Genomic DNA, 12,565 nt, shown 5'->3' with positions numbered 1-12,565 from the left:
GGAAGCTTTAAAGTAGAGCTATAGGCAGAACTTTTTCTTTTCCCATTTTGGATAGAGCAAGGGAGGGTTATAACCTGTCAGATTTTTTTTTTTGCCATCTATATCACATTCTTGTATATTGAAGGCCACAGAAAATCCTAAAATTTTGGGCTATACTGCTGCCTACAGAATTATTAGAGACTGGAAAACAAAAACTGCAGGCCCCCACAGAATAACTCTCCCCACTATCAGAATGCCACAATATTTTGCTAGTGTCCAGGGAGGGCACGTTTTCTACAGCTCTGCTGTGTAAAAACTGATAATCATACAGGACATAGGAATATATCTTTAAACCATGGATTATATATTACCTCCTGGTGATTGGAAAGCGGCAAAAGCTTTGCTAATAACTGCCCCATATTGTACCCATTTAACACAACCCAGTCCATGAGGTTCCATTTTATTGCTATTGTCCCTATGTGATGGGTCTTTTGGGAGCAATGTTTTTCTAATTTTCACCTGTTTTCCTTCCTTCGACTCTCACTTCTATCAACTGTTTATTTCCTTATAGGTCACAAAGTTTCTTGGATCAGTTACCTTCAATAATTATCTTAGAAACTGTATCTTTATCTCATAACAGAATAGCCAGCCTGTAATGCTTGTTTCAGGCACTGGATCCTGCATTTGGAGCTCCTTTGGAACACGGCGCAAGTGATCTAGCTACAGGCTACTATACAGGTCCAGAGCCATGGTCCATTCCTATGGCACTCAGACCCTGAAGACCTCTTTGGGGGTATGCAGACCATGTAGGGCAGCAGTGGCAAACCTATGACACGCGTGCCGCAGTGGGCATGCAAAGCCCTGTCTGGCACCAACAACCATGACACGTTCAAAGTTACTTAAATCCCCTTTCTTCCCCATTCTGATGTTCAGTTTGAACTTCAGCAAGTCGTCTTCACTACATCTACATGCCTAAATGAATTGAGTTGCTGCCATTTGATTGGCTGATTAGCAATTTGTGTCACCAAGCAATTGAACAGGTGTACCCAATAAAGTGGCGTGTGTGTATATGTGTATATATGTTTTGGATAGAGTGGAGAGCAGTTAGAACATCTGTCAGTTTTTATTGCTGTCTGAGCCCCTGTTAGAGAGGTTCCCCCTCTATTTGTCGTGTTAGCTATGATCATTGAAAGTAAAAGAAAATCCCAAATTTTGGGTTGTTCGCAGTAAAGTAATAGAGGGGAAATCTTCCAATGGGGACACTAGCACTGGTGATACGAAGTAAAGAAAGCTACTAGCTAGGGAAGCATGTTTATTTTTACAAGTAGTGCAGTTTTTATTTTTTTTGTGCTATAAACAAAAAAAGACTGACAATTAAAAAAACAAAAACAAAAAAAAAACCAGACGACTTTTTGCTAAAAAATAGCCAATTAAAAAATATTTTTTTTCATAAATTTAGGCCAAAATGTATTCTGCTACATGTCTTTGCTAAAAAAAAAAAAAAAAAATAATAATCCCAGTAAGTGTATATGAATTGGTTTACGTGAAAAGTTATATAGTGTCTACAAATGGCAGTATATATACTGGAATTTTTATTTATTAATACTAGTAATAGCAGCGATCAGCGACTAATAGCTTAACTGCGGCGGGCATTCTGAAACTGGGTGGTAACTAATTGCCACTGACCTCTCCAGTGACGCTAATACAGTGATCAGTGCTAATAAAAAGCACTGACACTGTACTACTTACTAGGCAGGAAAGGGTTAACAGTGTGCGGTTTGTGTTTTACTGTGAAAAGGGTGTGCAGTTTAACTAGGGAGACCTGCAGCTTTCTCTCTGCTGTGCGGAGACAAAGCAGCAAGTCTGTACTGACAGGAGAGAGAATGGTGCCGTTTACACACAGATCTCTCCCCTCTCAGCCTCGCAAACGATCACTGAATCCGAGTGGGGAATCGCCAGGCGGGACTTGGTGATTGACATTCTCACAAACCAATTCTAGTGCGGTAAGGGCGGTGCGTGCCCCCTACCCAGCAATGCAAAATCATGTATATTTACATAATTTTGCACAGCACGACTGCCCTGTAGCAGTACATCTGCTATGGGGCGGTCGTCAAGCGGTAAATACAGATTCTTCTTTAGGAAGATAAAGTAGCAGATGTTGGACAGAGTGTAGGTATTCTTTTTTTCCTCTGCATCAACAGCTTACAAAAAAGATCTAAACAAGTTCATCTAATCCAGGGGTCTCCAAACTTTCTAAACAAAGGGCCAGTGTGCTCTCTTTCAGACTTCAGAGGGGCCAGAATGTGGCTGTTGGGAGTAGAAAAGATCCTGACGTCAATGGGAATAGACAATGCCCCATCTTTGGTGTCAGTGGGAGGAATTGGACCCCATTGCTGGGGTCATTGGGAGGAATTGGACCCCATCACTGGTGTCATTGGGAGGTATTTTGGCCCATCATTGGTGTCATTGAGCCCCATTGTGGCATCATTGGGAGGAATTGTGCCACTACATCAGTGTCAGTGGGTGAAAATATATCCCATTGTTGGTATCTGTGGATTAAATAGTGCCCCAAGGGCTGGATAAAAGCAAGCAAAGGGCCGCATTTGGTCCACAGGCTGCAGTTTGGAGACCACTGATTTAAAATGACAATGACCATGTAATCAATAGCAATATTCATTTACAGCTTGAATAGGTTTCAACTTAAGAAAAAGCATCACCTAATGATTGCTACCATATGACACTCTTTAAAGGTGCAGTCTCCTGATATTTTTTAACTTTGATTGCCTAGGTATTAAACCATTTCATTAACAGCCTTACAGGTGCACTACTTGTTCCAATTAAAGTAGTCTTCAGAACGGATGCAAGCCGTAGTTGTATTACAGAGCTTCCTTTCATCATTGAGCCTGCTGAGATGTCATTGAAATCCATTTGTTGTTCTTGTTGAACACTTTCAATTAGTGCAGGACAAGATGGTTCACAAAGAGCGGCTTCAAACTTCTTTGTGAACTTAAATAGTGTTCTAAAAGTAAGAAAAGTATAATAAAATATTGAAATATTTTAGGCCCAAATAATATACCGTTTAAAAAAAAAAAAAAAAAAAAAATAGAAAGAGCATTTTTACTAAAGTCTACAACAAAACCTAGCTGCCCACACTCTTACTCACCCAAGTAGACTTAGTTTTCATTAAGGCCTCGTTCACACCATATGTGCAGAAAACCAAATGGAAAAAACATGCAGATTTAATTTGCAAAGACACGAGTTTACATCAGTTTTCATGTGTGATTTAGTGAGTTTATACATGTTGCAGATTCCTGAGCAGAGAAAAAAAAATCTGCATGTAATACTAGTGTTGTGGTGTGAAGAGGGCACATAGAGAATGGTTTTCTTTATACTCTTGCAGAATGCACGCAGAAAAACTCGCGTCTGCACCATGGTGTGAACAAGGCCCAAAGGTTAAAAAATTTCTTATGATTTTCAGTTCTTCCTAAAAGTAGTAGTCCTCATGCCAGATATCTTCCCTTTATAATCATTTAGATCTGGGGGAATCTGATCCAGTAGAATCTTTTAGTGCTGGTCACAATTTCTTCTATTTAATTACCATTTTTACTGCTTTTCTCCTCTTCAATGGTTAACCATTTAAAGTTTTTCTGAATCTCTCACAAAAAAAAAAAAAAGGCAGCTTACTCCTAGTCTCTTAAGCGTGTCCTACGTCTTTTGTAAACTTGTTTTATTATATTTTTAACCTGGTTAACATGCCTTCTTTGAAGCTGCTACGATGACAACATCAACTCTTGAGTCTATGCGGGAGTAGTGCTGCCAGTTTGGGATTTGCAGAGCTTGTTCCTATTAGCTCCTCCACAGCTAAAAGGCTGGCTAATGTGGAGCTGCCAGAAGTGCAGCTGCAGCTACGATGGGGTCACAGATGCACAATTCAGAAACAGGGCAGGAAAAACCTTTGTTGGTCCGCAACCACCCCCGTTAGGAAAAATGAATTTTTAGAATGTGCAATTACATTTTAGATCTTTACTATTAGTAGCCATTATACTTCGTTGCTGTTATAAAGCTTAAAAAAAAAAAAAACTTTTGGGTAACCATGACATGGAAACTCTCACCGATGCGTCTTTTCAACTGACTGTTTCACAGACCAAAAGCTGACATCATTCCACCTGGATATTTTCACAAAGTCCTTAAGATAAAAATAAACATATTACAAAATTTTACAAGCCAAAAATGTTAGTCTAAAAATATACAGCACATATAATACAAGTAAATCAATCAATAGTAAACTGATGTAGTATACAAGACATGACACAAAAAAAAAATGGAAGTTTTAAGTTCAGCTCCAGCCAAAAAGGTAATTTTTCATTTTGGATGGAATAGAGAAAAGTTAGGGCTCAAGCACATACAGATTACTAAAATTCTTGTGTCATTCAAATTTACAGGCTTACATGTGTTTGCATGTACACCAGTTTACCATGCGTGTTGATGGGAAAGTGCATAAATTACTGACCCAATTTTGAGTTTACGGATCCGTATCCAAAGTAACTTTATTAAGGGCTCATACAACAACACAAAACAGAACTGAATTAAGCTTTTCTATTCAAGTGCATGAGCCTTAGAGCTCCAATAGAAGATTTACAGTCATTGAGAAAGAATCTTTGTAATGGGGACACATGTAGCAATAAAAAAATGATTTTTAACTTGCCTGTAAAATCTGATACCTGGAGTACAGTATTGGACATGGGAATCTTTAAACATTATGACTGAATTATACACAGCTACCTTCAGATGACTGCACACTGGCAAAAAAACAAGGCTGCAGGGACATCCCCTTTATAACCCCTCCCAGATAGCTTCTGACCTCGGAGCAGGACGTTTAGAGAGAGGATTACTCTTGCCTGAACTGTATCCAGGGTCAGTTCTAAATATGCAATCCTCTGGGTTGGGATTAGTGCCAACTTCTGACTATTCAGAACCCATCCAAACCTCACCATGAGAGGCACATTGGGCTCTAGTAGCAAAGGAGATCACTCCAGCAGCAAGTCATTCAGGTACCCGATAACAGGGTACCCCGGGAACGCAGGTGTTCCAGAGCTGAAGCTAGGACTTTGGTCAAAACCCTGGACAGGCCAAATGGCAGGGCCACAAACTGAAAGTGGTGGTCGTCCACCACAGCAAACCTCAGAAACCTTTGGTGAGGTGGAAAGATTGAAACGTGCAGCTAAGCATATTGCAAAAAAGCTACCAAAGACTGCACCGACTCAATCAGAAACTTCTGCACTTGTAAAAACTTGTTCAGTTTCCAGTGATCCAAGATAGGACAAACACCATCATTCTATGTTGGAAATATGAAGAAGCTCGAGTAGAAATCACAAAACCTTTTATCTCCTGGAACCAGAATGATCAATCCTGAAGACAGAAGATGACAGAGAGCTTGCAAATCTCTTGCGCATTTAAAGAAACATTTGAAAAGCATGAAGTGTGGAGGAAGAACATTCTAAAAAATCCCAGCTTGTAGATGTGAGCCATTAAATTGTGGACCCACTTGTCTGCAAACTCCTACCTAACTTTAACAAAGGCCTTCAAACATTGTTCCACCTGATTAACTGGGCTGCACCTTAATTGAAAAGATGACTGGACTCCCAGCTCATGGAGTTTTGGCTTAATGCAGCAGTGGGACTTGGCCTTGGAGTTCGTGGCCTGAAAGGAATTCTTAGAAGAGGAAAAAGCAGAGTTTTTGAACCACAGGCTTCAACTTCTTTTTGAGTGGTAACAGGGTATGCTTATCCACCATGACTTTCTGGATGTTCCAATCCAATGCAGGACCAGACAAATTTCCAGGTTCCCTTTCATTCTGGTTTCTCCACTAGCAGGCTCTCTCTCTCATAATACAATGTGCCCAGAGTGCATAGCTTTAGCAAACGCCTACAGTTGCAAATGGGGGTTGTAAAGCAGCCCCCAATGGAGCAAATGAGGTTTAAAATAACGCTTTAAGTTGTTTGTTTGAAGTGTCTTTGTATAGTGGGATTTCATCTCCTGCACATACATGTGAGGGTCTTAGTGAGATACAAAACTGCCAGATTCACTGGCAGCACTTGAGAAGCTAGCTAGTTTTGTGCAGAGACTACAGAGACATAACCATCACCTAAGATACTAGCAAATAAACATAAGTGATCCCTAGCTAGGAGGGGTTATGTATAGGATTTGGTTACCAGGGTTTTTTTGTCAGTGTCCAATCACCTGAAAGTGACAGCATAACGATACAGTCAAGGATTTGAAGATGTTCTGAGTCCTGTAATGTACACTAAAGAAATTCCTTCATGCTGACAAAAAAGGCATAGAAAACACTTCAGACAGAAAATATTAAGTGGTAGTAAACTTGACTTAATAAAAATCTTCTCTCTGCAAGGTAATGTCATAATGTGGTAGTATGCATTGCATACTAGCACATTAAGAAAGACTTAGCTTGAAAGAAAGCCATCCAGTGGTATGCTGTCGCCACCGACAGGGCTTCCATCTTCAACCGGCCTTCCTTCCGGATTCGGGAGCTCTAGTCCCTTGATTGCCTGAGCCGCAATAACGTCACTCCTGCCCATGTGCATGGGAGACTCGACCGTGGCACAGAGCTCTGAATTATCGGAGTGTGCCATTGTGGAGGTTATGTTTTTAGAATTTCCACTTAAAAGGTGAATAAACGTTTTCATTCTGTAAACCATCCATATATAAAAATTCTATATATAAAATTCTGCGTTGACACCTACTCTAACTAAAATGCAGCCGTGTTTCAGGTATTACATACAGCAGGGAAGGATTATAACCAAAAATTTTTGGTTCCAAGATTTTTTTTTTTTTTTAATTATAAAATCTTAATTTCACATATCCCATCTTTATTGTAAACCGATTTCTTACCTTTAGCTCTTTTTCCACTGGATTACGTAACTCAGCAATGCGTGCTTGGATAGATGGCAAAAATTGTTTATAGTAATGATAGAGATTCCACAAAAGACTGCACAGAGAATCTGCAAAAATAAAAAATAAAAAATCTATATACATAAATATGCACACACATACATACAAACACATACAAACACACACACACACACACCTATATATATCTATATCTATCTATATCTATCGGAATCCAAGTCAAACCAATCTTTGCATTCAAAACCGCATCAATTCTTTTAGGTACACTTGCACACCATTTTTGAAGAAACTCAGCAGGTAGGTTCTTCCAAACATCTTGGAGAACTAACCACAGATCTTCTGTGGATGTTGGCTGCCTAAAATCCTTCTGTTGCTTCATGTAAACCCAGACAGACACTATGTTGAGATCAGGGCTCTGTATGTTTGGTGTCATTGTCCTGCCACAAAATAAATTTGTAGCCAATCACACGTGCCCCTGATGGTATGGCATGATGTAAAAGTATCTTCCTGTATTTCTCAGCATTGAAGACATCATTGATCCTGACCAAATCTCCAACTTTATTTGCAGAAATGCAGCCTCAAACTTGCAAGAAACCTCCACCATGCTTCACAATTGCCTGCCGACATTCATTGTACTGCTCTCCAGCCTTACGGCGAACAAACTGCCTCCTGCTACAGCCAAATATTTTAAATTTTGATTCATCAGTCCAGAGCACCTGCTACCATTTTTCTGCACCCAGTTCTTATGCTTTCATGCATAGTTGAGTTACTTGTTTCCACATCAGAGGTATGTCTTATTTGGCTGCAAATTTTCCATTAAGATCGCTTCTGGACAAATTTCTCTTAGATGTGTGTGCCTGGGTCTTATTGGTTTCTGCCAATTCTGTGCTGATGTCACTGCTGGACATCTTTCGATGTCTAAAGGGAAATAAGCAAGATGTGTCTTTCATCTGCCATTTCCTTGTGCGACCACTGCATCTACAGTTATCAACATTGCCCATTTCTTTGTGCTCCTTCAAAAAAGCTTGGACAGCACATCTTCACATCTTGAAACCCCAGTCTGATTTGCAATTTTTGCCTGGGAGAGACCTTGCTCATGCAGTATAAACTACCTTGTGTCTTGCTGCTGTGCTCAGCCTTGCCATGGTGTATGACCTGTGACATAGAAATGTCCTCCACAAATTCACCTTCGTAGCAGAGTTTGGTGTTCCTCACTCAGTTTTCCACCTCCTACACAGCTGGAAACAATCTACATATGAAATCAATGATCCATAGCACCTGCTTAGTGTAACTGATTAATTATACACCTGACTCAAATCCTACAAAATCCTGGACTTTGTGCAAGTGTACAAAGTGTGCAAGTGTCATAATTGATACTGGTTTGAAGCCAAAAAGTGTAGCCACACCAGATAGTGATTTGATTTTTCTTCAATTCGCTGACTTTGAATATTGCAAAAAGTATAAAAACAATCAAAATATATATGTTTGAAGGCATTCTTCACAGCATTCATGTCTTTCTCTATATCCATCCATCCATCTAGTATTAACATCCACAACAGCAGCTGCAAGCCAGAGCTGAAGACAATTACTGTATTATAAATTCACTGTTGTTGGTAAATACAAAAGTCAGAGGATGAGCATTACAAACAGGGAACAAGCACACAACAGTAGTCCACAATGAAAGCCCTCAGATTTCTGTCATGACAAGTTCAGTTTAACCACTTGACGACCGGGCAATAGCCAAATGATGGCTACAGAGCAGTCGTCTAGTTCTGGAAGGGCGTTATGTGACGTCCTCGAGAACTGAGCCTCACGTGCGCCCCCTTTTACGTGATCAGCTGTGCCCAATGACACAGCTGATCACAATGTAAATACAGTTGCCAGTTATCGGCTGCACTTTCCACGCGCTTTCACAGCGTGAGAAGAGAGGAGAGCCGATAATTGACAACTGTAAATATACATCAGTATTTCAGTGCCGTGCCAGTCAGTGCCCACCAGTGTCACAAATCAGTTCTGCATATTAGTGCCCATCAGTGCAGCCTCATCAATGCACAAAAGTGAAGGAGAAAAATTACCCGTTTGCTAAATTTTACAACAAAAACTAAGAACATCTTTTTCTTCAAAATTTTTGGTCTTTTTTGTTTAACAAAAAATAAAAACCCAGTGGTGATTAAATACCACCCAAAGAAAGCTCTATATGTCTAAAAAAAAAATTCTAAAAATGTAATTTGGGTACAATGTTGCAAGAACACACAATAATCATTCAGAGTGCGCATATCTATATAATTTGCATGGTGTACGGAAATTAACTGGGTAATAATTGATCTAACTTTTTGGGTACGGATATATGGTGTACTAACATATTTGAAGTGTTTTGCCATGCATGTTATCAGATATCCTTTTCGATTTCCCTTCAGCCACGGGAATTGGAAATTATATCTTGAGCACTAACCTTTGAATACTAACCCCTCTAAAAACATTGTGGGGATAGACATATATTGTGTTTTTATACCATAGAGGGTATTGTGATATATTTTTGATTGTGTGTAAGGAAATACTCATCACCAGTAGTTTCGTTTGTATTAATATATATACAGTGAAGGAAATGTTGATGCTGATTTTGAATGTTTGCCCACTCACAAAGAAATGATCAGCCTAAAAATTGAATGGTAGGTGTATTGCAACACAGACAGAATAGAACAAAAAATTCCAAAGAAATGCATGTCTAACATATTATGCACTGATCTGCATGTTCATGAGGGACGTAAGTATTTGATCCCCTTCACAAAACATGACTTAGTACTTGGTGGCAAACCCCTTGTGGGCAATCAGAGATGTCAGAGGTTTCCTGTAGTTGGCCACCATGTATGCAGGAGGGATTTTGGCCCACTCCTCTTGGCAGATCATCTCCAAGTCATTAAGGTTTGGTGTCTGATGTTTGGCAACCTAAACTTTCAGCTCCCTCCACAGATTTTCAATCGGATTAAGGTCTGGAGACTGGCTAGGCCACTCCATGACCTTAATGTGCTTCTTCTTGAGCCACTCCTTTGTTGCCTTGGCCATGTGTTTTGGGTCACTGTCATGCTGCAACACCCATCCACCCATTTTCAATGCCCTGGCTGAGGGAAGAAGGTTCTCACCCAAAATTTGAAGGTACATTGCCCCGTCCATCATCCCTTTGATGCGGTGAAGTTGTCCTGTCCCCTTATCAGAATAACACCCCTAAAGCAGAATGTTTCCACCATGTTTGACAGTTGGGATGGTGTTCTTGGGGTCATAGGCAGCATTCCTCCTCATCCAAACACGGCGAGTTGAGTTGATGCCAAAGAGCTCGATTTTGGTCTCATCTGGCCACAACACTTTCAACCAGTCCTCCTCTGCATCATTCAGATGTTCAGTGGCAAACTTCAGACGGGCTTGGACATGTGCTTTCTTGAGCAGAGGGACCTTGCAGGATTTCAATCCATGTCGGTGTAGTGTGTTACCAATTGTTTTCTTGGTGACTGTGGTCCCAGCTGCCTGGAGATCATTGACAAGATCCTCACGTGTAGTTCTGGGATGATTCCTCACGGTTCTCATGATTACTGACATTCCATGAGGTGAGATCTTGCATGGTGCACCAGACCTAGGGAGACTGACAGTTGTTTTGTGTTTCTTCCATTTGCGAATGATTGCACCAACTGTTGTCACCTTCTCACCAAGCTGCTCGGCGATAGTTTGGTAGCCCAGTCCAGCCTTGTGTAGATCTTCAATCCTTTCCCTGACATCTTTGGACAGCTCTTTAGTCTTTGCCATGGTGAAGAGTTTGGAATCTGATTGTTTGATTGCTCCTGTGGACAGGTGTCTTTTATACAGGTAACAAAATGAAATTAGCAGCACTGATTCTAATCTCAGCATGTTACCTGTATGAAAGACACCTGGTAGCCAGAAATCCTGCTGAATGATAGACGATCAAATACTTATTTCCCTCATGAACATGCAAATCAGTGCATCATTTGTTAGACATGCATTTTTTGAATTTTATCTTGCTATTCTATCTCTCAGTGTTACAATACACATACCATTCGATTTTTAGACTGATTTCTTTGTGAGTGGGCAAACATTCAAAATCAGCACGGGATCAAAAACTTATTTCCTTCACTGTATATAAATATTTGTACATAAATTTGTGTATATGGCAAGAAATTACATTGGTGAAAAGAACTCAAGGAAAATTATAGCGTGGTGATCAAATTATTAAGGTGTCCATATTATTGGATTATTAATTATTTGCCGTATTAACCGGCTGGAGGCACTGCAATAGATTGTTTAAGAGTTGGACACCAATTCATTTAGAATGAATTATCTCTAAAACCACCACAACTCAAGTTGTGGGCTACAACCACAAGTAAAACCATTGTTGCACTCATTTGCTGTGGGAAAAAAAAAAAAAAAAAAAAAAAAAAAAAAAAGGAAGAAGAAGAGGGAAACATACCTTTCGTTTCTTCCTCTATCACAAGCAGAACATGACAGTGGAAAACCAACAGCATCTGAAGACGTGAGTGGAATTCTCCCAGAGAAGAGCTTTCAATGAATGCTTGAAGTGTTTTTGTAATAGACTGTAAAGTAGATTCTTCACGGTCTTTATCTAAACAAGTTACACATAAACTTAGTATCAGAAAACATTCCCACTTTGGGCGGATATTGCGCACAGTCACGGGTCTTTAGTTTACCTTGTTCTTTGTCAGATTCCAAGTAATTTTCAATCATCTGGTAAATAGAGAACCAGTGCTTGTTGGATTTTTTAGCATGTCGATTTGCAGCATTGTCAAGACTCAAAGACCAGCAGCTAAAAACCGGGAAACATCATTTCTATTAAATGTAGAACATTTAGAAAATATTTAAAAATCCTTAACTACATCTTCAATAGCAAGCATCCACACACTGCCATACCCCAAAAAGGTTCTACTTACCTTGTTGCAGTGTATATATACCCAGTAATACCTCGGTTTACGAATTTAATTAGTTCTGCAGGACTTTTTGTATAGCGAAAAATTTGTTAAACGAAACGCCATTTCCCATAGAAACATAGAAATGCACTCAAAACCAATTAATCCGCTCTGAAGGTCAGAAAAAAGTAAACTCTACTAAAATACTGCATGAGTTATTTTATCAATTCATGCAGTATTTTAGTAGTGACAACCATGTGTTAATGTTTTAGCGGTCAGCGAGGTTCCCCACTGACAGTTGAATGTAAAAGAATTTCCGGCAATTAAAAAAATAATTGTCACATGGGGCGATGTCATTTGGGTGATGTCCCCGGGTGGCCCCGTCCCTTAAATTTAAGAACTCTCAAGCCACCTCAGAAGCAGACGGCTGGAAGCCATCATCGAGAGCAAAGCCTATTTTTGTATTCTTTTCGGGTAGTGGCGGCAGCGGCGGTGATGGCGTGCATCATGATTGATGTTGGATCTCCTGCCGGGGAAATTCTTTTAGTTTTTTCTTTTAATAAAGGACTTGTCAAAGACAGTGTCCTGTCTTTTTTAACACTACACTTTTTTTTTTTGTGAATGAGTAGAGGTACTATGCACCCCATACTCATTCTCATGGAGGGGGGGCCCGGGATCTGGGGACCGCCTTATTAAAGGGGGCTTCCAGATTCCGATAAGCCCCCTACCCA

At 40.0% G+C, this 12,565-nt stretch overlaps 1 protein-coding gene across 1 annotated transcript in view; it reads right to left on the bottom strand.

Annotated features, from left to right (window-relative positions):
- Nucleotides 1-11,734, bottom strand: part of LOC149450867 (midasin-like) — a gene marked incomplete at its 5' end in the record, with an annotated part of 107,224 nt that extends 95,490 nt beyond the window's left edge. Inside the window, 5 exons of the mRNA XM_089691289.1 lie at nucleotides 2,797-2,998; nucleotides 4,092-4,165; nucleotides 6,889-6,998; nucleotides 11,381-11,533; nucleotides 11,619-11,734. Of these exons, the coding sequence (XP_089547415.1) occupies nucleotides 2,797-2,998; nucleotides 4,092-4,165; nucleotides 6,889-6,998; nucleotides 11,381-11,533; nucleotides 11,619-11,734 (655 nt within the window). The remainder of the gene's footprint in view (nucleotides 1-2,796; nucleotides 2,999-4,091; nucleotides 4,166-6,888; nucleotides 6,999-11,380; nucleotides 11,534-11,618) is intronic.
- Nucleotides 11,735-12,565: the final 831 nt, after the last annotated feature.

This window comes from Staurois parvus, unplaced genomic scaffold (assembly GCF_062004578.1).
Source record: "Staurois parvus isolate SC_StPar_1 unplaced genomic scaffold, SC_StPar_1.0 ptg000561l, whole genome shotgun sequence".
Lineage (NCBI taxonomy): Eukaryota > Metazoa > Chordata > Amphibia > Anura > Ranidae > Staurois > Staurois parvus.
The sequence above is the reverse complement of the archived record's forward strand: the minus strand, read 5'-3'. Positions and strand labels throughout refer to the sequence as shown.